This window comes from Oncorhynchus nerka, linkage group LG4, assembly GCF_034236695.1.
Source record: "Oncorhynchus nerka isolate Pitt River linkage group LG4, Oner_Uvic_2.0, whole genome shotgun sequence".
In the NCBI taxonomy this organism is placed as follows: domain Eukaryota; kingdom Metazoa; phylum Chordata; class Actinopteri; order Salmoniformes; family Salmonidae; genus Oncorhynchus; species Oncorhynchus nerka.
Genome location: NC_088399.1, coordinates 19996131 through 20021209, shown reverse-complemented (window position 1 = coordinate 20021209; position 25079 = coordinate 19996131). Strand labels below are relative to the sequence as shown.

At 43.2% G+C, this 25079-nt stretch overlaps 1 protein-coding gene across 1 annotated transcript; it reads left to right on the top strand.

The window, feature by feature from the left end:
- The first annotated feature begins 2297 nt into the window (after window positions 1–2297).
- Window positions 2298–23312, top strand: LOC115120289 (urea transporter 2-like). The gene is made up of 11 exons (XM_029649205.2): window positions 2298–2476; window positions 3350–3403; window positions 4381–4533; window positions 4842–5031; window positions 5512–5640; window positions 15694–15823; window positions 17352–17417; window positions 17822–17969; window positions 18513–18647; window positions 18753–18802; window positions 19221–23312. The coding sequence occupies exons 3-11, from the start codon at window positions 4407–4409 to the stop codon at window positions 19467–19469; spliced, it is 1224 nt and encodes a 407-aa protein (XP_029505065.1). The 5' UTR covers window positions 2298–2476; window positions 3350–3403; window positions 4381–4406; the 3' UTR covers window positions 19470–23312.
- Window positions 23313–25079: the final 1767 nt, after the last annotated feature.

Here is a 25079-nt window from a genome sequence, read left to right as displayed (position 1 = left end):
AAGATACAGTAGATGGTATCGAGTACAGTATATACATATGAGATGAGTATGTAAACAAAGTGGCATAGTTAAAGTGGCTAGTGATACATGTATTACATAAGGATGCAGTCGATGATATAGAGTACAGTATATACGTATGCATATGAGATGAATAATGTAGGGTAAGTAACATTATATAAGGTAGCATTGTTTAAAGTGGCTAGTGATATATTTACATCATTTCCCATCAATTCCCATTATTAAAGTGGCTGGAGTTGAGTCAGTGTCAGTGTGTTGGCAGCAGCCACTCAATGTTAGTGGTGGCTGTTTAACAGTCTGATGGCCTTGAGATAGAAGCTGTTTTTCAGTCTCTCGGTCCCAGCTTTGATGCACCTGTACTGACCTCGCCTTCTGGATGATAGCGGGGTGAACAGGCAGTGGCTCGGGTGGTTGATGTCCTTGATGATCTTTATGGCCTTCCTGTAACATCGGGTGGTGTAGGTGTCCTGGAGGGCAGGTAGTTTGCCCCCGGTGATGCGTTGTGCAGACCTCACTACCCTCTGGAGAGCCTTACGGTTGTGGGCGGAGCAGTTGCCGTACCAGGCGGTGATACAGCCCGCCAGGATGCTCTCGATTGTGCATCTGTAGAAGTTTGTGAGTGCTTTTGGTGACAAGCCAAATTTCTTCAGCCTCCTGAGGTTGAAGAGGCGCTGCTGCACCTTCTTCACGATGCTGTCTGTGTGAGTGGACCAATTCAGTTTGTCTGTGATGTGTATGCCGAGGAACTTAAAACTTGCTACCCTCTCCACTACTGTTCCATCGATGTGGATAGGGGGGTGTTCCCTCTGCTGTTTCCTGAAGTCCACAATCATCTCCTTAGTTTTGTTGACGTTGAATGTGAGGTTATTTTCCTGACATCACACTCCGAGGGCCCTCACCTCCTCCCTGTAGGCCATCTCGTCGTTGTTGGTAATCAAGCCTACCACTGTTGTGTCGTCCGCAAACTTGATGATTGAGTTGGAGGCGTGCGTGGCCACGCAGTCGTGGGTGAACAGGGAGTACAGGAGAGGGCTCAGAACGCACCCTTGTGGGGCCCCAGTGTTGAGGATCAGCGGGGTGGAGATGTTGTTGCCTACTCTCACCACCTGGGGGCGGCCCGTCAGGAAGTCCAGTACCCAGTTGCACAGGGCGGGGTCGAGACCCAGGGTCTCGAGCTTGATGACGAGCTTGGAGGGTACTATGGTGTTGAATGCCGAGCTGTAGTCGATGAACAGCATTCTCACATAGGTATTCCTCTTGTCCAGATGGGTTAGGGCAGTGTGCAGTGTGGTTGAGATTGCATCGTCTGTGGACCTATTTGGGCGGTAAGCAAATTGGAGTGGGTCTAGGGTGTCAGGTAGGGTGGAGGTGATATGGTCCTTGACTAGTCTCTCAAAGCACTTCATGATGACGGAAGTGAGTGCTACGGGGCGGTAGTCGTTTAGCTCAGTTACGTTAGCTTTCTTGGGAACAGGAACAATGGTGGCCCTCTTGAAGCATGTGGGAACAGCAGACTGGTATAGGGATTGATTGAATATGTCCGTAAACACACCGGCCAGCTGGTCTGCGCATGCTCTGAGGGCGCGGCTGGGGATGCCGTCTGGGCCTGCAGCCTTGCGAGGGTTAACACTTTCAAATGTCTTACTCACCTCGGCTGCAGTGAAGGAGAGTCCGCATGTTTTCGTTGCAGGCCGTGTCAGTGGCACTGTATTGTCCTCAAAGCGTCATGAGTCAGCGAAATTTGTTTTGTTTAATAAGTCAATCAGAAATTATAATCACGACCTAAAAAAATCCATTCACCGTTCTGTTTATACCGGAGTCCAGAGATGTTATTGTTCAGGTCACATGTACAGGAAAAAACCTGACCGGCCTTAACCAAAGATGGTGGTAAATTCCTCATCTCTATACTGTAATTATGTTAAACTCTTTGGGAATCTGCTATTGAAAGTGTTTCGAAGGAAAGCCCACCACACTGGGGTAGTAATAAACCGGAGGTGATTTAGAATAATTCTGGATTCTGATCCCTGATTAGCTGCATGGAAGGAAAGTCTCCCAAATGCAGGGTAAAGGTAAGGAGAGAAGGTGGTGAGAGACAGGGGAGAGAATGTAGCCAAACAAGGGACAGGGAGAGGGGAGAGGACAGGGAGAGGGGAAAGGGGAGAGGACAGGGAGAGGGGAGTGAGAGGGGAGAGGGGAAAGGGGAGAGGACATGGAGAGGGGAGAGGAGAGGGGAAAGGGGCGAGGACAGGGAGAGGGGAGTGGACAGCGAGAGGGGGAAAGAGAATGGCATGAGAGTGGAGAGAGTAGGAAAGCAGGGCATATAATTAAATAAGATTCCTAGAAGATCTGAACGGGAGAGTAGGCTACTAGTCCCTGAGCTGCTGATTTAAACAGGACACTCAGAAGAGTAGTGGGACGCTGAGTTAATGGATCTTTCTTGAGGCATTGAATACTTACGGTAATTGGATTTATTTTGTTCAAAGAGTCTCTGAGTTGATTGTAAGAATAATTAGATTACATGTTATTTTCCTATATGCAGGGTATCGCAAATAAAAACAAATCCAACCAAATTGCTGGATTTCTAGGTTTTCTGTATTCACTCATGGATTGGCTTTAAAGATGATTTTTGTCAGATCCTTGACTAACTCAGAGTTGGTGAGAATGCATGTTACAGTATGAACCGATAATATAATAATTATATCATAATTGGGCTGTTTTATGTGTTTTACCTCTAGATTATCGTACAGAGTGTGAGTTGGGGAGAACTATTTCCATTTCCTGTTGTTGTGTAATGAATGATTAAGTTAGTTAAACTATGTCTGTTTATGTGCTGAATAACCTTACTGTACCTTACATACTGGAACAGGAGGGGTTGGTTTCCTTGAGGGGTTAACATAATGATTCTTTCAATTTGGCTTTGAGTTCAGTAATACTGGCTAAGTAATAATTGCTAAGTCATGCCCCCCTTTTAAAGCTTTGCCACACTAGGATATATTTCTTGTGGAAAGTGTTTTTCACTGTACATATGTTTTTATGTGCAAAGCATTTGATAATGCAACTTATAGTAAATTGGGCAGTATTAGTTATGTGCACCAGACGGAGTGGGAACGGGGTCAAACCTCTGACTGAGGACCTAAAAAGAATTATGCTAATTTAAGATCCAGCAGGAATAAAACTGACCTCGACATGGAATAACAGGACATAGCTGTGTGTGTGTGTGTGTGTGTTAGGTGGTGTGTTTTTTTTTTTATGAATAGCACGTGTGAGGGAGGGTAGAGGGGAGGAGTTGTTGACACACGACTGTCTCTAAAGTAAACTACGGGTATTACAGGCGTCGCTGTTCATGGAGATCTGGACACTTCTATTCCTGGCTCATATATCACAGGTAACAACTGATTTAGAATTAAAAACAACATACCCATAACTATTATGTATGTCAGAGTTTTCCAAACTCAATCCTGGGAACCCCAAGTGGTGCACATTTTGGTTTTGCCCTAGAACTACACAGCTGATGCAAATGGTAAACTCATCATTAAGCTTTGATTTGTTTGAATCACCTGTGTCGTGCTAGGACAAAAACATTAGAGAGTTTGGGAAACGCTGCTGTATGTGGACTTTTTTTATGTGTTTACTATTTTCTGTCTAACTAGCTAATCTAGTTTATGGAGTTCATGGGACTTTTCAAAACGTAATTTGCTTTTACGTATATGGAATGCTGATTCTAATAAGTATTTTGATGGTAATAGAGTTGAGAGATATTTTGTGTAACTTGTGTCATGATCAATGCATCTGGTAAATGCTATGTTAAAAGGTTTGCCCATCTAGATCAAAGACTCCTCATCTTATGGAAACATAGAACACGGTTGGCCAACTCTTGACTAGATTGTACCATGATTCGTTGCTTATTTGACTTGGGTGTGTTAGTTCAGGGTTTCACATTCCTGACCCTGAATGTAGTTTATGGACCCAGAGAGCCAATGACCCAAACTGTGGATTTGAAGTATCTATTGAATAGCATTCGCTAGCATTGTTGAAGTCAGGCAGTGGGAGTGGTAGGTAGGACCCCTGTTAGCATGCTCCAGATATCCACCCAAAACCAAATAATTTACTGCAAACCAGATGGCATAGCAGCACAGTATCTTAAAAACATTTCTGTCCAAAGGTATCACATTGCAATTGTTTGGAGTTTAGCTTTTATCACTCCACTGTGGAGTTATTAAATCAACAATATGGTCATGACAGCATATCCAGAGAACTTAGAACATTGTTTAGGAACATTCTGAACCTCAGTCTGGGCCTAGGCCAGATACTGTAATGATATGATACATTTAATTATTGAATGTTATCTGTATATTATTATAGCTGCCCTGCATGAATTGAAGCCACTAATGATGACCCCAGCGATGGAGAAGGAGGCGAGGTCTGTAGAGAAAGGGGCTACTCTTACATCCCATCTCTCCAGAGCACTCAAGCTGCTTACTGGGGACATGCGTGTGTATGGAGAATGGATCAAAAGTAAGATATGTTCAATATATGATCAAATAAATATATAAAAATCTGGGCCTTAAAGTCCCCTGCACTGCTGTGTCATGTTAAGTAAGGCACACTGTAGCAAAACCTTTGCTGAGGGAAATGTAAATCTGTGTTCTTATTAGACACGTTTAGGTAGTCCCTCCCTGTTTTACGCTGTTTCCAACATTTACTCCTCACTGAACGTGAGCCAGGTTTTCATCCTTACCCTCTAATCAGAGACTGATTCAGAGAGTGGATATAATGGTCAATCAATGACTGCCTGTCTGTCTTTCTCTGTTGCTCTGCTGCAGGGCAGATTGTGGTGGTCCAGGTGGTGGACTGGGTCCTACGTGGGGTGGCCCAGGTCATGTTTGTCAACAACCCCCTCAGTGGACTGCTCATCACGTTTGGCCTGGTGCTGCAGAACCCCTGGTGGGGCCTGAACGGACTGCTAGGATCCCTCGCTTCCACACTGTCTGCACTCCTGATTAGACAAAACATGTAAGTCTATGGCAAGACCAGTAATCTACTTCCAATTAGGCCGAATATAAATATCCCTGGACAAAAGTCTCACACAGCCAGAGGGCTATGCTGCAAAGCAGGGTCAATTAGTTAGTCTTTTGCTTTTTTAGAAGGGTAAGCTTGAAATGGGCATGGTCTAATTAACACAACAACCAAAAAATATCTAAGTATAGATTTCTTAATGAACCAGATGTTTATCAAAGTTAGCTTGCTAACTCAGAGATCCTGGTTTGTAGTATACCCCTCGGGAGTTGTCATCTTGAATATGCTCTGCAAACTGAGGTTGGCGTGGGGAAGTCTGCTTGTCTCAGTCTGAAACTCACACCAGATGTATCATTTCTCGCAATACCTTGCTTTCCCTCCCACTCACTTGGTCTTTTTTGCACCTAACATTTCTCAATATCATTGTATTTCTTTGTAGCTGTGTCTTTTCTGATTTGTTTGTTGTCTGTGCTTCAGGGGTGCCATATCTGCTGGTTTATATGGCTACAATGGGACCCTGGTTGGAATGCTGATGTCTGTATTCTCGGCCAAAGGGGACTGGTACTGGTGGCTTCTGCTCCCTAATATGTTCATGTCCATGTTATGGTATGTTACAGTAAGAATGTTCTCAGTATTTTAATCAATGTAGGGGAGAGTGGGGTAAGTTGAGACATTTAAAAATATATATATTAAAAAAATATTCAGCATCACTCCGTCAAGGGAAATATAGTATTCTAACAAAGATATCTACATATATTTCCGGTGTTGTTTATGCCTGGAAATAATCCAAATTCATGTAAACATTCCAGTTTTGAAAATGCAGCTTGTGCCAGGAGCCCACTTTTTTTTGGACAACTTACCCTGGGTATGGGACAGGGTACTGTAAGTCAAGCCACCTACACATACCTGTACTTTTTAAACCATGTCTATCTTTATTTACTAAACACAATTCAACACTATATAGAGATATATAGATAGATAAAACATCACAAATCACCTCCACAAATAAATCTTGAATCAATACTTTACATTTCCTGAATGACACCAGAAAATCAAGATGAAATGTATGTAGAATTTTGTTCCAGCAATATGGTGCATTTTAAAATTAAATGCAGGGCCTCCCGAGTGGCGCAGTGGTCTAAGATACGGCGTCACAGTGCTAGCTGTGCCACTAGAGATCCTGGTTCGAGTCCAGGCTCTGTCAGGTTAGGGGAGGGTTTGGCCCTGCCGGGATGTCCTTGTCCCATCGCGCTCTAGCGACTCCTGTGGCTGGCTGGGCGCATGCATGCATGCTGACATGGTTGTCAGGTGTACGGTGTTTCCTCCGACACATTGGGGCAGCTGGCTTCATAGTGGCGCAGTGGTCTAAGACACTGCATCTCAGGCAAGATGCTGGTACAAGACACTGAAAGCCTGTGTTCCTGGCCTTGACCCAAGCATCATCTCTTTCATGAATGACTTCTGATAATTCCGGAGTGTACCAGACATTCAATCTACCTTTAACCCTTAATGTTTTGAAGGGAGCATGGTTATTGAAGACATCTGCTAAATGTCTCATAGCTAATTCAGGTTCAAAGATAGCTGAAATACAAATCAAGGTCACTAAAATATTTAAAAAAGAGCCTGTTCACTAAAGTTTTTCAAGTTCCTCTTTGTGATGAAATGAGGCTTCAGATTTTTGTATTCTCACATCTTTAACACAAACAACTGGGCAATGGTCACTAATGTCTTGGGCAAAGACACCCAGGAAAATAACTTCTGATTGAATAAAATAAGACTAAAGACGGTAGACCCCTATAACAGTTACAGATACATGTTTCCCCACTCAAAGCCTTAAATCAAATCAAATTTATTTATATAGCCCTTCGTACATCAGCTGATATCTCAAAGTGCTGTACAGAAACCCAGCCTAAAACCCCAAACAGCAAGCAATGCAGGTGTAGAAGCACGGTGGCTAGGAAAAGCTCCCTAGAAAGGCCAAAACCTAGGAAGAAACCTAGAGAGGAACCAGGCTATGTGGGGTGGCCAGTCCTCTTCTGGCTGTGCCGGGTGGAGATTATAACAGAACATGGCCAAGATGTTCAAATGTTCATAAATGACCAACATGGTCCAATAATAATAAGGCAGAACAGTTGAAACTGGAGCAGCAGCACAGTCAGGTGGACTGGGGACAGCAAGGAGTCATCATGTCAGGTAGTCCTGGGGCACGGTCCTAGGGCTCAGGTCCTCCGAGAGAGAGAAAGAAAGAGAGAATTAGAGAGAGCATATGTGGGGTGGCCAGTCCTCTTCTGGCTGTGCCGGGTGGAGATTATAACAGAACATGGCCAAGATGTTCAAATGTTCATAAATGACCAGCATGGTCAAATAATAGTAGGGCAGAACAGTTGAAACTGGAGCAGCAGCATGGCCAGGTGGACTGGGGACAGCAAGGAGTCATCATGTCAGGTAGTCCTGGGGCATGGTCCTAGGGCTCAGGTCAGTTGAAACTGGAGCAGCAGCATGGCCAGGTGGACTGGGGATAGCAAGGAGTCATCATGTCAGGTAGTCCTGGGGCATGGTCCTAGGGCTCAGGTCCTCCGAGAGAGAGAAATAGAGAACGCACACTTCGATTCACACAGGACACCGAATAGGACAGGAGAAGTACTCCAGATATAACAAACTGACCCTAGCCCCCCGACACAAACTACTGCAGCATAAATACTGGAGGCTGAGACAGGAGGGGTCAGGAGACACTGTGGCCCCATCCGAGGACACCCCCGGACAGGGCCAAACAGGAAGGATATAACCCCACCCACTTTGCCAAAGCACAGCCCCCACACCACTAGAGGGATATCTTCAACCACCAACTTACCATCCTGAGACAAGGCTGAGTATAGCCCACAAAGATCTCCGCCACGGCACAACCCAAGGGGGGGGGCACCCCAGACAGGATGACCACAACAGTGAATCAACCCACTCAGGTGACGCACCCCCTGCAGGAACGGCATGAGAGAGCCCCAAGTAAGCCAGTGACTCAGCCCCTGTAATAGGGTTAGAGGCAGAGAATCCCAGTGGAAAGAGGGGAACCGGCCAGGCAGAGACAGCAAGGGCGGTTCGTTGCTCCAGAGCCTTTCCGTTCACCTTCCCACTCCTGGGCCAGACTACACTCAATCATATGACCCACTGAAGAGATGAGTCTTCAGTAAAGACATAAAGGTTGAGACCGAGTTTGCGTCTCTGACATGGGTAGGCAGACCGTTCCATAAAAATGGAGCTCTATAGGAGAAAGCCCTGCCTCCAGCTGTTTGCTTAGAAATTCTAGGGACAATTAGGAGGCCTGCGTCTTGTGACCGTAGCGTACGTGTAGGTATGTACGGCAGGACCAAATCAGAGAGATCGGTAGGAGCAAGCCCATGTAATGCTTTGTAGGTTAGCAGTAAAACCTTGAAATCAGCCCTTGCTTTGACAGGAAGCCAGTGTAGAGAGGCTAGCACTGGAGTAATATGATCAAATTTTTTGGTTCTAGTCAGGATTCTAGCAGCCGTATTTAGCACTGAAGTTTATTTAGTGCTTTATCCGGGTAGCCGGAAAGTAGAGCATTGCAGTAGTCTAACCTAGAAGTGACAAAAGCATGGATTAATTTTTCTGCATCATTTTTGGACAGAAAGTTTCTGATTTTTGCAATATTACGTAGATGGAAAAAAGCTGTCCTCGAAATGGTCTTGATATGTTCTTCAAAAGAGAGATCAGGGTCCAGAGTAACGCCGAGGTCCTTCACAGTTTTATTTGAGACGACTGTACAACCATTAAGATTAATTGTCAGATTCAACAGAAGATCTCTTTGTTTCTTGGGACCTAGAACAAGCATCTCTGTTTTGTCCGAGTTTAATAGTAGAAAGTTTGCAGCCATCCACTTCCTTATGTCTGAAACACATGCTTCTAGCGAGGGCAATTTTGGGGCTTCACCATGTTTCATTGAAATGTACAGCTGTGTGTCATCCGCATAGCAGTGAAAGTTAACATTATGTTTTCGAATAACATCCCCAAGAGGTAAAATGTATAGTGAAAACAATAGTGGTCCTAAAACGGAACCTTGAGGAACACCGAAATTTACAGTTGATTTGTCAGAGGACAAACCATTCACAGAGACAAACTGATATCTTTCCGACAGATAAGATCTAAGCCAGGCCAGAACATGTCCATGTAGACCAATTTGGGTTTCCAATCTCTCCAAAAGAATGTGGTGATCGATGGTATCAAAAGCAGCACTAAGTTCTAGGAGCACGAGGACAGATGCAGAGCCTCGGTCCGATGCCATTAAAATGTCATTTACCACCTTCACAAGTGCCATCTCAGTGCTATGATGGGGTCTAAAACCAGACTGAAGCATTTCGTATACATTGTTTGTCTTCAGGAAGGCAGTGAGTTGCTGCGCAACAGCCTTCTCTAAAATTTTTGAGAGGAATGGAAGATTCGATATAGGCCGATAGTTTTTTATATTTTCTGGGTCAAGGTTTGGCTTTTTCAAGAGAGGCTTTATTACTGCCACTTTTAGTGAGTTTGGTACACATCCAGTGGATAGAGAGCCGTTTATTATGTTCAACATAGGAGGGCCAAGCACAGGAAGCAGCTCTTTCAGTAGTTTAGTTGGAATAGGGTCCAGTATGCAGCTTGAAGGTTTAGAGGCCATGATTATTTTCATCATTGTGTCAAGAGATATAGTACTAAAACACTTGAGCGTCTCTCTTGATCCTAGGTCCTGGCAGAGTTGTGCAGACTCAGGACAACTGAGGTTTGGAGGAATACGCAGGTTTAAAGAGGAGTCCGTAATTTGCTTTCTAATAATCATAATCTTTTCCTCAAAGAAGTTCATGAATTTATCACTGCTTCATCTTCTCTTGGGGAATGCTGCTTTTTAGTTAGCTTTGCGACAGTATCAAAAAGGAATTTCGGATTGTTCTTATTTTCCTCAATTAAGTTAGAAAAATAGGATGATCGAGCAGCAGTAAGGACTCTTCGGTACTGCACGGTACCGTCTTTCCAAGCTAGTCGGAAGACTTCCAGTTTGGTGTGGCGCCATTTCCGTTCCAATTTTCTGGAAGCTTGCTTCAGAGCTTGGGTATTTTCTGTGTACCAGGAAGCTAGTTTCTTATGAGAAATGTTTTTAGTTTTTAGGGGTGCAACTGCATCTAGGGTATTGCGCAAGGTTAAATTGAGATCCTCAGTTAGGTGGTTAACTGATTTTTGTCCTCTGGCGTCCTTGGGTAGGCAGAGGGAGTCTGGAAGGGCATCAAGGAATCTTTGTGTTGTCTGTGAATTTATAGCACGACTTTTGATAGTCCTTGGTTGGGGTCTGAACAGATTATTTGTTGCAATTGCAAACGTAATAAAATGGTGGTCTGACAGTCCAGGATTATGAGGAAAAACATTAAGATCCACAACATTTATTCCATGGGACAAAACTAGGTCGAGAGTATGACTGTGACAGTGAGTGGGTCCAGAGACATGTTGGACAAAACCCACTGAGTCGATGATGGCTCCGAAAGCCTTTTGGAGTGGGTCTGTGGACTTTTCCATGTGAATATTAAAGTCACCAAAGATTAGAATATTATCTGCTATGACTACAAGGTCCGATAGGAATTCAGGGAACTCAGTGAGAAACGCTGTATATGGCCCAGGAGGCCTGTAAACGGTAGCTATAAAAAGTGATTGAGTAGGCTGCATAGATTTCATGACTAGAAGCTCAAAAGACGAAAACGTCTTTTTTTTTTGTAAATTGAAATTTGTATCGTAAATGTTAACAACACCTCCGCCTTTGCGGGATGCACGGGGGATATGGTCACTAGTGTAGCCAGGAGGTGAGGCCTCATTTAACACAGTAAATTCATCAGGCTTAAGCCATGTTTCAGTCAGGCCAATCACATCAAGATTATGATCAGTGATTAGTTCATTGACTATAATTGCCTTTGAAGTAAGGGATCTAACATTAAGTAGCCCTATTTTGAGATGTGAGGTATCATGATCTCTTTCAGTAATGACAGGAATGGAGGTGGTCTTTATCCTAGTGAGATTGCTAAGGCGAACACCGCCATGTTTAGTTTTGCCCAACCTAGTTCGAGGCACAGACACAGTCTCTTAAAGATGGTAGCTAACATTTTTGGGCAAGGAAAATGGTTTTCAGTTAGGAGACAAATAAATCATTTTTAATAAGAATGGCCACTCCACCGACTCTACCCTGTCTGTCATCGCTGAACACAAACTCCCCATAGATCCAAGTTTCAGCCAATACCAGAATGTCTGGATTTGTCTGCATAGCCCAGATCATGATGATGTCCAGGTTATGAAGTAAGCTGCTCATTTTTTTTGTCTCTCTATCGGGCCGTAGGCAGCTATGCTATCGTAAATACAGAATCTTATGCATTCTAAATAAACGGCCATTTTAAAAAGGAAAATGCAATACATTTTTACTCTGAGCTGCGCTTTGGTAGATTGGTCATAGAGAGAAGTTGTCCAGCATGGATCTCTTGTCCTCTGACGAATGTCTAGTAGTTAACTGGAGCGTGGTAGAATGGATACTCTGTCTGTCCTCTCCTAGCCCACGTTTAGAGCTGCGGTTGCTAACGCATTGGCTTGGAGGTATCACTTCTTTAGTGAATAAGAGTTCAAAGTTCATACCAAGTTGCCATACTTTAAGCTCATGCTATATTCTGGCTGGTATAGTCGAAATTCATCCTTTCGGTGTGTTGATCGTCATCTTCACGTTGAAATTCAATGCTAATTTTGTTAGGTTCTTGTCGATCAACCAGAACTCACGCTGAGGTTGGCTTGGTTTTGTTGGTGATCTTGTCCTCACTTCCTTCGAACAGAAAGTTACATTTTTGTAAAGGGGCTTATATAGGGTTGGGAGAGAGGGCCGTGTTTCATAGTTTACAACCAATGTCTGTTCACATGGGCGGGGCCACTGAATTGAGCATAGTTCACTCATGAAAACCAATTCTCTCATTTAGAAGCTAAAATTACATTTCATCTTTTCACAAATAGTTTCATATTTAAACATTTAAATTGCACAATTCCATGTGAATATGATGATAACTAGAATGTGTAGACGTTCCAAGATACAGTTTGTCGTCCTATCATCAGTAATAATGTCTCAGACACCAACTGATCTGACATCATATTCATTAAGTACCAACACATATTTTCAACTGGATGGATTACCGAAATACGGTTCCGTTTCCCACCTTTTGATGTTCCCAGACTCTCTATGTTAACAAAGCGATTTTCAATAGTCACATCGGTAGAGTAGAGAGAGGAAAAAGGGGAAAGGTATTACCTTCAGAAGTCACATAATTAGTTAAATAAAGTCCACTTGTGTGCAATCTAAATGCCACATGATCTCAGTATATATACACACCTGTTCTGAAAGGCCCCAGAGTCTACAACACCATTAGGCAAGGGGCCCCACCAAGACCAAGGAACTCTCCAAACAGGTCAGGGACAAAGTTGTGGAGAAGAACAGATCAAGGTTGGGTTATAAAAAAAATATCTGAAACTTTGAACATCGCAAGGAGCACCATTAAATACATCAATTAAAAAATGGAAAGAATATGGCACCACAACAAACCTGCCAAGAGAGGGCCGTCCACAAACTCATAGACCAGGCAAGGAAGGCGTTAATCAGAGAGGCAACAAACAGACCAAAGATAACCCTGAAGGAGCTGCAAAGCTCCACAGCGGAGATTGGAGTATCTGTCCATAGGACCACTTTAAGCTGTTCACTCCACAGAGCTGGGCTTTATAAAAGAGTGGCCAGAAAAAAAGCCATTGCTTAAAGAAAAAAATAAGCAAACACGTTTGGCCAAAAGGCATGTGGGAGACTCCCCAAACATATGGAAGAATGTACACTGGTCAGATGAAACAAAAATGTTGCTTTTTGGCAATCAAGGAAAATGCTATGTCTGGGGCAAACCCAACACCTCTCCTCACCCAAGAACACCATATCCACAGTGAAGCATGGTGGTGGCAGCATCATGCTGTGGGGATGTTTTTCATCGGCAGGGACTGGGAAACTGTTCAGAATTGAAGGAATGATGGATGGCGCTAAATACAGGGACATTTCTGAGGGAAACCTGTTTCAGGCTTCCAGAGATTTTAGACTGGGACGGAGGTTCACCTTCCAGCAGGACAAGGACCCTAAGCATACTGCTAAAGCAACACTCGAGTGGTTTAAAAGGAAACATATTTTTAAATGCCTTGGAATGGCCTAGTCAAAGCCCAGACCTCAATCCATTTGAGAATCTGTGGTATGACTTAAAGATCGCTCTACACCAGCGGAACCCATCCAGCTTGAAGGAGCTGGAGCAGTTTTGCCTTGAAGAATGGGAAAAAATCCCAGTGGCTAAATGTGTCAAGCTTATCGAGACCTACCCCAAGAGACTTGCAGCTGTAATTTCTGCAAAAGGTGGCTCTACAAAGTATTGACTTTGGGGGGTGAATAGTTATGCAAGCTCAAGTATTCTGTTTTTTTGTCTTATTTCTTGTTTGTTTCAAAATGAAAAATACTTTGCATCTTCAAAGTGGTAGACATGTTGTGTAAATCAAATCATACACACTCCCCCAAAAAATATATTTTAATTCCAGATTGTAAGGCAACAAAATAGGAAAAATGCCAAGGGGTTGAAAACTTTCGCAAGCCCCTGTACTCAATGCCATTAAATGCTGGGACCAATCAAAACAATAACGCAACGGAGGCCATGTTACCAGTATGATAGCCAGGAGAGAAGCACATTGGAAGGGATGGACAGTCATGGCCAAAAGTTTTGAGAATGACACAAATATTAAGTTTGCTGCCTCAGTGTCTTTAGATGCCCTGGTATGCTGTCAACTAACTTCTGGGCCACATCCTGACTGATGGCAGCCCATTCTTGCATAATCAATGCTTGTAGTTTGTCAGAATTTGTGGGTTTTTGTTTGTCCACCCGCCTCTTGAGGATTGACCACAAGTTCTCAATGGGATTAAGGTCTGGGGAGTTTCCTGGCCATGGACCCAAAATATCGATGTTTTGTTCCCCGAGCCACTTAGTTATCACTTTTGACTTATGGCAAGGTGCTCCATCATGCTGGAAAAGGCATTGTTCGTCAGCAAACTGTTCCTGGATGGTTGGGAGAAGTTGCTCTCAGAGGATGTGTTTATACCATTCTTTATTCATGGCTGTGTTCTTAGGCAAAATTGTGAGTGAGCCCACTCCCTTAGCTGAGAAGCAACCCCACACATGAATGGTCTCAGGATGCTTTACTGTTGGCATGACACAGGACTGATGGTAGCGCTCACCTCGTCTTCTCCGGACAAGCTTTTTTCCGGATGCTCCAAACAATCGGAAAGGGGATTCATCAGGGAAAATGACTTGACCCCAGTCCTCGGCAGTCCAATCCCTGTACCTTTTGCAGAATATCAGTCAGTCCCTGATGTTTTTCCTGGAGAGAAGGGGCTTCTTTGCTGCCCTTCTTGACACCAGGCCATCCTCCAAAAGTCTTCGCCTCACTGTGCGTGCAGATGCACTCACTCCTGCCTGCTGCTATTCCTGAGCAAGCTCTGTACTGGTGGTGCCCCGTTCCCGCAGCTGAATCATCTTTAGGAGACGGTCCTGGCGCTTGCTGGTCTTTCTTGGGTGCCTTGAAGCCTTCTTCACAACAATTGAACTTCTCTCCTTGAAGTTCTTGATGATCCGATAAATGGTTGATTTAGGTGAAATCTTACTGGAGGCAATATCCATGCCTGTGAAGCCCTTTTTGTGCAACGCAATGATGACGGCACGTATTTCCTTGCAGGTAACCATGGTTGACAGAGGAAGAACAATGATTCCAAGCACCACCCTCCTTTTGAAGCTTCCAGTCTGTTATTCAAACTCAATCAGCATGACAGAGTGATCTCCGGCCTTGTCCTCGTCAACACTCACACCTGTTTTAATGATAGAATCACTGACATGTCAGCTGGTCCTTTTGTGGCAGGGCTGAAATGCAGTGGACATGTTTTGGGGGGATTCAGTTCATTTGCATGGCAACGAGGGACTTTGCAATTAATTGCAATTCATCTGATCACTCTTCATAACATTCTGTAATATATGTAAATTGCCATCATACAAACTGAGGCAGCAGACTTCGTGAAAATGTATATTTGTGTCATTCTCAACTTTTGGCCACGACTGTCGTTTCCAGTACAGGCCGGTGGAAGATGGGAGGGAGGCAAGCGCTTACACCGGGCCACGGGAGAGTCAAAGAGAGTTAATCCAAGTAGGCTAAACCAAGTGGAGTTAAAGTTTGGCAGTAGTCTAAAAACATCCCAGACACAATGTCAAGTGGAAGTATGAAAGCAGCAATAGGCAGGTTTCTGCTCAGATAATGCCCCAGTGCAGGCTCCAGTGCAGAGTATGGTAGCCAGGTATATCCATGTAGACCTCAAAAGTTTCAGCAGACCTGTTTTGTATGTCTCCTTAAAAACACTGTATGCACTATTGTCCAATGTGTTCACAGCCAGCTGAAACAACGCTAAAATTGAATTAAACTAAAACACCCTAACTTCTAAATAATGATCCAACCCTCCATTTCCTTTTTTCCTCTACCTGATTATGATCATATTTCAAGCTTCTTGTTGTGTGTTCTTCACTTCCTGTTCCTGTGCAGTCCCATAGTCTCCAGTGCCCTGGGCTCAGTGTTCAGCAAATGGGACCTCCCTGTGTTCACTCTACCATTCAACATCCTTGTGTGTTTGCACATGGCTGCCATGGGGTCTAACCACCCCTACTTTCCAGAGGTAGGCCCAAAATATACTCACGTACACACAGAGGTACACTACCGTTCAAAAGTTTGGGGTCACTTACAAATGCCCTTGTTTTGAAAGAAAATCAAAAAAGAATTGTCCATTACAATAACATAAAATTGATCAGAAATACAGTGTAGACATTGTTAATGTTGTAAATGACTATTGTAGCTGAAAACGGCAGATTTATAAAAAATAAAAAATGGAATATCTACATAGGCGTTAGCTAATCCAAGTTTATCATTTAAAAAGGCTAATTGATCATCTGAAACTCATCAGTCTATTCTTGTTCTGAGAAATGAAGGCTATTCCATGTGAGAAATTGCCAAGAAACTGAAGATCTCGTATGACTTCCACAGAAAAGCACAAACTGTCTCTAACCAGAATAGAAAGAGTGGGAGGCCTCGGTGCACCACTGAGCAAGAGGACAAGTACATTAGAGCGTCTAGTTTGAGAAACATATGCCTCACATCCTCAACTGGCACTTTTATTAAATAGTACCCGCAAAACACCAGTCTCAACGTCAACAGTGAAGAGGCGACTCCAGGATTTTGGCTTTCTAGGCAGAGTTGCAAAAAAGCCATATCTCAGACTGGCCAATAAAAAGAAAAGATTAAAGATGGGCAGAAGAACACAGACACTGGACAGAGGAACTCTGCCTTGAAGGCCAGCATCCTGGAGTCGCCTCGTCACTGTTGACGTTGAGACGGATGTTTTGCGGGTACTATTTAATGAAGCTGCCAGTTGAGGACTTGTGAGGCGTCCGTTTCTCAAACTAGACACTCCAATGTACTTGTCCTCTTGCTCAGTTCTGCACCGGGGCCTCCCACTCTTTCTATTCTAGTTAGAGACAGTTTGCGCAGTTCTGTGAAGGGAGTAGTACACAGCGTTGTACAAGATCTTCAGTTTCTTGACAATTTCTCGCATGGAATAGCCTTCATTTCTCAGAACAAGAATAGACTGACGAGTTTCAGAAGAAAGGACTTTGTTTCTAGCCATTTTGAGTCTGTAATCGAACCCACAAATGCTGATGCTCCAGGTAGTCTAAAGGCCAGTTTTATTGCTTCTTTAATCAGGACAACAGTTTTCAGCTGTGTTAACATAATTGCAAAAGGATTTTCTAATGATCAATAGCCTTTATAAATTTATAAACTTGGATTAGCTAACACAATGTGCCATTGGAACACAGGAGTGATGGTTGCTGATAATGGGCCTCTGTACGCCTGTGTAGATATTCCATTTAAACAAAAATAAATCTGCCGTTTCCAGCTACAATAGTCATTTACAACATTAACAATGTCTACACTGCATTTCTGATCAATTTTGTTATTTTAATGGACAATATTCTTTTTGATTTTCTTTCAAAAACAAGGACATTTGTAAATGAGCCCACACTTTTGAACGGTAGTGTACATATGCACTCACACACTCTTACATACCACACACACACACTCACGTACACGCACGCACGCGCACACACACCTCCCAATATCCTAATACCCTCAGTTTCTGCTTTCCCCAGGTGCTAGTGCAGCCAAAGTCCTCCCTCCATCTGAACACCACCTTGGCAGAACGAAGCATACCTCAGGTAGGACAGTACCCTGTACGGTGTCCATATTAGGACAGCCTCCGAGTCACAACACTGTAACCTTGTGTGTTTCTAAACAACCTCTCCAACATATTCTAGATGATTCTGTCACTTCAACAACTAAGAAACAAAAATAGGTCAAACACATAATCCTCACAGATATAGTCCAAAGAAACAATTTCACTGAACTTTCCAAGAGCAGGAAATTAGATTTCTAACTAAAGTGTATTGAGTGGATGTAGGATTATGGTAGCTTGTGGTGTTAGCTACCATGAGGTAGAAGTGACAGATCTAGGATCAGATTACCTTACTCCCAATCCTAACCCAAAGTGAGGAAGGGAAATAGATCTTATCCAGGATCAGTTGTTGGTGATAGCCTGCTTGTTGGTTACTTCCTGGTGCAGCTCTTGATGGCGGTGCCAGTTGGCGTGGGTCAGGTGTACGGCTGTGACTGCCCCTGGACAGGAGGAATCTTCATCATAGCCCTGCTGCTTTCCTCCCCAACCATCTGCATGCACGCTGTACTGGGCTCTATTGTTGGTGTAGTGTCCGGTAAGAGACTTCCTCTCAGAGAATTGTGTACACCTGACCTCTAATCCCAGCACATACTGTGGAAATACTGATTGGGATACAAAACACGTTTGGTTTTAATGGCTATACTCATTAACAATACCAATGGACATGCTCTTTAGAGATATAACCGAGAGTGGTATAAATTGCATCACAGAACACAACAGGAGCTGTACTTCTTTAAAAAACTGTCTTAAGAGTGCGTCTCAAAAAATAACTGGGGAGCATAACAGTTGTGAACATTACTTTATGTACACCGAATTAGAAACATCGGAAGTATGCTATTGTTTTCATGTTCTTTAGTCAATTTTGAAGTTAAATTCAACATATCCCAAGCTGATTTGTTGTGCATCATCGTGAAGCAAAATAATGTAGATGTAAGCCATATATTGGCAATTCTTTATTCACAGGCTATAATTGGGGCCAGGAGTTGAACTAGGTACTAGGGCCCAGAGCTTTTCATGGTCAAATCACATGGGCAGGGAAATCTGGACCTAGCTCTATTGTATGTCCTGTTCGATGTAGGTCTTGTTCTGGCTGCTCCTCATGAGGACATCTACTCAGGACTGTGGGGCTACAACAGTTGTCTGTCCTGCATCGCTATTGGAGGGGTGTTCTATGCACTGACATGGCAGAGTCATCTACTGGCTATTACCTGTGGTAGGTTCAGAAACAGCACCTTCACCTTACTCAATGCTGTCAGACAAGCAGTCTACTTCATGAACACCCATTCAATGAAGCCAGTTGTTGTTTTTCTACTTTCAGCCTTTTTCTGTGCGTACATGGGTTTGGCCATTTCAAATCTGATGTCCATAGTAAGTACTTACATTTTTATTTCATTCTTGGTCAACATCTAATGTACTGCTGCCACTAATTTGAATGTGCTGTACTTGTCAAACAAAAATGAATTTCAGCCTATAAAGAGTGAATATCTTTTGATTGGTTAGTCTTCCGGTTCCTGTTATGTTGAAAGCTTTTGGTTACATAATGCAGTACAAGCAGCCGACCCTATACCATAATTAGCTGCAGTTCCAGGGCAATTTTCTGAAGTGTCAGTGAGTCTGTTACATCACCCAGTAGACAATCAACAATACCTAGGGTCGTATGTATCAAGCATCTTTGAGTAGGAGTGCCAGGTAAAAGACAGAAATGATAGGTAAATAATAATTATTATTCTGAGATGCTTGATACAATCTCTAACTCTACTTCTACCATATCACCTGTTGTTTTCAGTTTGGGCTACCAGCATGCACCTGGCCTTTCTGCCTGTCTACCCTCACCTTCCTCCTCATCACCACTGAATCCAGAGCCATACACAGACTGCCTCTGTCGGCCGTGACGTACCCTGAGGAGAACAGGCGCTACAACAAAGAGGGGTCACCAGAAAATCACCAGGAGGTTCAGCAGAACATCAGTAAAGAGGAGAAACTGCTGGAGAAAAGAGAAGAGATAAAGCCTCATATCAGCCTGTCAGTAGAGTAGTGTGTGTTCTGAGGACACGAAGTGAATAGCCCATCTCTCCGTGAATGCTGGTAGCCCATGGAAAAATTATAGGAAAATGTTAGCAAATTATAGTAAAGTCAACGCTGGAGTTCGAGACATTGAAAACATATTGGCTAGGATATCAATAGCTATTGTCTTACAGTCAAAGAAACCTCTGACTTAATTTCATCTTCCTCTACTGTTTTGAAAAGCACAGTTTTTCTATCCTGGAATCCACACTGAATATGATTCCGGGCTGGAGTTTCACTATATTCTACAAATACTTTTGCAATGAGCCTAATAGTCTCTGGACTACAACAAGTTTAGCATCCTTACATTGGACTCAATATTTTTTTGTAGAATTTATAGTTGTGTTTTGCTAGTACACCTTTTTACGTATGGGCTTTGATTCAGGCTGTACCACTAATTTGTAATAACTTTATTGCTCAGTAGAGGGCAGCACTCACCAAAGGAAGCCGATGCTACTGCTGTGTCTGAATGAGTCATTTCTGGAATCTCAAAATAAGCACTGTTTATATGAAACACTTTCTGTTACAAGTTTACTTATTCTATTTATTAGATTAGTAGAGAGGTGAGGTGGGATACAACCGAACAAAAATACATTTCTTCTCTTTGGATGTAGAGAGGAATTTACAGTGCAGTAGATCACAGCAGTTCAGCCAGTGAGTTGTTAAAGGGCGCTCTCATTAAGTTCTCTTCCAGAAAAACCAGGCTATTTTCAGACCGGTACTGTACATCACGACCTCGCCTCATCTGCACTCGGAGGTAGAGTCATATTATTGGAGAGGACAGTGATGGATGTGAAGAAGACACATTTGTGAGAGATATTCTCTGAAACGTGTCCACGATCCTCTTTGTTTCACCAGTCCCCTCCCAACATCAGGTGGGAAGTAACTGCATAAATTATACTGTGTGTGTGGGTACGTATGTATATCTGTATATATTTTCTCGGTGTGTCTGTGTTAAACCGTGACACACGTTCAGTGACAGTCACACTCCCAGACACGTGAGAGTAAAAGCAGACAGGAGAGAGGGAGGGGAATAGAGCAGAAACAAGATGAGGGGTTGGGCGAGGAGATTGAAAAAAAGGATTACTCAACTAAAAATGAACTGAATCACGTTCTTGGTAGTCCACTTCCTCACATCTTCCACTCTCATTAAAACAGCTCTGGGAACTGGTCGTCACTCTAGTTACCACAGCCACATAGTCATAATCATGGCTAAACTCGCCTATTTCTACAATTTCTCTTCTTAAAATCTGATTTTAAATCTAACCTTAACCACACTGCTAACCTTATGCCTAACCTTAAATTAAGACCAAAAAACTAGGCCATTTTTTCTCATGAATTTCTACTACAGTGCCTTTGGAAAGTATTCAGACCCCATGACTGTTTCCACATTTTGTTAAGTTACAGACATTCTAAAATGGATAAAATATCTATTTTTTCCTCAGCAATCTACATACAATACCCCATAATGACAAAGCCAAAAAGGTTTTTAGAAAAGAACAGAAATACATTATTTACATAAGTATTCAGACCCTTTGTGATGAGACTTGATATTGAGCTCAGGTGCATCCTGTTTCCATTGATCATCCTTGTGATGTTTCTACAACTTGATTGGAGTCCACCGATTTAGAATTTGAGGCTGTGGTAACTAGTGACAACCCTGGGGACTATTCCAAACACACCATCACTCTAGCGATGGGTGATTCTGATCGAATTCCTCAGGGATTCCTGCTTTAACTTCTCACACGTGTGCCAACCTCAGCGACTGATTTAGACTCAGAAAACCAGACAAACTCTGCACTCAATCTACAAATCAAATGTATTTTATAAAGCCCTTTTATTTAAATGTTTTACATGAACAGTTGTCACAAAGTGCTTTACAGATTACAGGCTAGGATAAACAAACCCAGTGACATTAACTGATGAACAGGTACTTCATGATTAGAGTTGTCTTACCCTGCTCTATTCAGATCAACACACTACTGATCTACACTAAGTTACACTGGGCTCTGTAACCTTTCAGTGACTGAATAGACTGTGACAGACAGTGTGTGAGTGGGATGAAGAGGGATGAGGTGGGTTAGTGTCACTTACTTTGGGAATGCACTGTCCTTTGTGAATGCTGAGAGCACAATGTGACTCAGCAGCACCTACTACTCCCACATAGGGGAAGGTGGTGGACTGGACTTACCACACACACTGCCACACACCATAATCTGTTCATCTGTCATAGGTCAAACACTGATCAGAGGAAGAAAGATTAACTCATGGGATATTGTCATTCATAATCATGCTTTCAGTTTCTCATTAGCCATGGGTCATGATATACAGTGCCTTCAGAAAGTATTCAGACCCCTTGACTTTTTCCACATTGTTACATTACAGCCTTATTCTAAAATGTATTTTAAAAATTAAATCCTCAGCAATCTATACCACATAATGACAAAGCGAAAACAGTTTATTTTTAGAAAATGTATTTAAAATAAAAAACGGTGGTTAAAAATAAAACACCTGTGGTGAATTCAAATGATTGGACATGATTTGGAAAGGCACACACCTGTCTATATAATGTCCCACAGTTGACAGGAATTGAGCGCTACAGGAGTTGTCCGTAGCGCTCCGAGACAGGATTGTGTCGAGGCACAGGTCTGGGGAAGGGTATCAAAAAATGTGTGCAGCATTGAAGATGCTGAGCAATCAGGTGAGAAGGGCCTTGGTCAGGGAGGTGACCAAGAACCTGATGGTCACTCTGACAGAGCTCTAGAGTTCCTCTGTGGAGATGGGAGAAGCTTCCAGAAGGAAAAGCATCTCTGCAGCACTCCACCAATCAGGCCTTTATGGTAGAGTGGTCAGACAGAAGCCACTCCTCAGTAAAAGACACATGACAGCCCGCTTGGAGTTTGCCAAAGGCACCTAAACACTCTCAGACGATGAGAAACAAGATTCTCTGGTCTGATGAAACCAAGATTGAACACTTTTGCCTGAATGCCAAGCCTCACATCTGGAGGAAACCTGGCACCATCCCTGCGGTGAAGCATGATGGTGGCAGCATCATACTGTGGGGATGTTTTTCAGCGGGAGGGACTGGGAGACTAGTCAGGATCAGGGCAAAGATGAACAGAGCAAAGTACTGAGAGATACTTGATGAAAGCCTGCTCCAGAGCGCTCATGGCCTCAGACTGGGGCGAAGGTTCACCTTCCGGCAGGACAACATCCCTAAGCACACAGCCAAGTTTGAACACTTATGTAAATGTAATAATTCAGTTGTTTTTATATATATATACATTTTTTATTTAAATTTGCAAAATGTTTAAAAAGAAACTGTTTTTGCTTTATCATTATGGGGTATTGTGTGTAGATTGATGAGAAAAAAATGATTTCATAAATTTTAGAATAAGGCTGTAATGTAACAAAATGTGAAAAAGGTGAAGGGGTCTGAGTACTTTCTGAAGGCACTGTATAAGTTAGACATTTTAGAAAAATGTAATAGGAGTGATACATATAATTTCGGGGGCCACAGCAAAGAGTGCTGTCGTGACTCAGTCCACAACAACTCTGATGTAAACAACAGGCAAATAGCAGCAATCTGAGATTTCAGCACCACAGTGGTCGTGTCAAATAAAGCTGAAATCACTGGGAAAAACATTTATACAAGAGGAGGCCTGCACAGGAAGCAAAACCCCTGAAGAGCATCAACCCAATGCTTGACTATTTAGTCATATTGATTACAATTGTTAAACATTTTGAACTGTAAATATAAGAGACTAAATCTGAAAATAGTGATTCTTTGAAACTGCTCACAGGTACCTTGCCTCAGTAGTATTTGAACACAATATACACATGGTGTATATTGTGTTCAAATACTACTGAGGCAAGGCAGTAGTAAAGTATGTGGACAGCTGCTTGTCGAACATTTCATTCCAAACTCATTGGCATTAATATGGAGTTGGTCCCCACTTTTTTGATATAACAGCCTCCACTCTTCTGGGAAGGCTTTCCACTAGATGTTGGAACATTGCTGCCGGGTACTTACTTCCATTCAGACAAGAACATTAGTGAGGTCGGGCACTGATGTTGGGAGATTAGGCCTGGCTCACAGTCGGTGTTCCAATTCATCCCAAATGTTTCAATGGGGTTGAGGTGAGGGCTCTGTGCAGGCCAGTCAAGTTCTTCCACACCGATCTCGACAAACCATTTCTTTACGGACCTTGCTTTGTGCACGGGGGCATTTTCATGCTGAAACAGGAAAGGGCCTTCCCCAAACTGTTGCCACAAAGTTGGAAGCACAGAATTGTCTAGAATGTCATTGTATGCTGTAGCGTTAAGATTTCCCTTCACTGGAACTAAGGGGCCCAAACCATGAAAAACAGCCCCAGACTATTATTCCTCCTCCACTAAACTTTACAGTCGGCGCATTGGGGCAGGTAGCGTTCTCCTGGCATCCTCCAAACTCAGATTCGTCTGTCTGACTGCCAGATGGTGAAGCATGATTCATCACTCCAGAGAACGCGTTTCCACTGCTCCAGAATCCAAAGGCGATGAGCTTTACACCACTCCAGCCAACGCTTGGCATTGCGCATGGTGATCTTAGGCTTGTGTGCGACTGCTCTGCCATGGAAACCCATTTCATGAAGCTCCCAACAAACAGTTATTGTGCTGATGTTGCTTCCAGAGGCAGTGTGGAACTCGATAGTGTTGCAACCGAGGAGAGACAATTTTTAGGATCTTCAGCACTCAGCTCAGCACTCAGCTCATTCTCTGAGCTTGTGTGGCCTACCACTTCGCGACTGAGCCGTTGTTGCTCCTAGACGTTTACACTTGACAATAACAGCACTTACAGTTGACCGTGGCAACACTAGCATGACAGAAATGTGACCAACTGACTTGTTGGAAAGGTAGCATTCCTATGTCTGTGCCAAGTTGAAAGTCACTGAGCTCTTCAGTAAGGCTATTCTACAGCCAATGTTTGTTTATGGAGATTGTATAGCTGTATGCTCAATTTTCTACTCCTGTCAGCAACGGGTGTGGCTGAAACAGGAGAATCCACTAATTTTAATGGTTGTCCACATACACATAGTGTATCAGCCCTCAGGCAAATCACATAGACAAGAATAAAGGTGTACAACAATGTATTTTTGTGTGTGATAGCTTTTGTAGTCGGCTCCATAGTCCATAAATAGACCAGTGACAATACAGCCCCTAGCATGTGACAATGACAATACTTAATTAGATTCAAATAAAGTACTGAAGTGTGACCGACCGCATGCGAGTGCGCCCATTCTGCATGCTTGTCTGTGTGTATTATTGGTACACTTTGGCACGTGAGCCGTCCCCCCTGCCGCCCCCTCCAGCCATAGTCTCAGTGTGACACGACACATTAATAACTGTGATTTTCTATTCGAGGAGAGAGAAAAAGGCGAGAGAGACAGCGAGCTCTGATTTCCACCAGTCCCAATGTTCCCGTGGGCAGATGGGAGAGTGAGAATACTGTGAATAGAACAGAATGTCCTAATTCGTTGCATTCTAGAACCATCCCTCTCTCTGCTGTAGAAGAGCCCCACTCCAGCCAGAGCCAGTGACG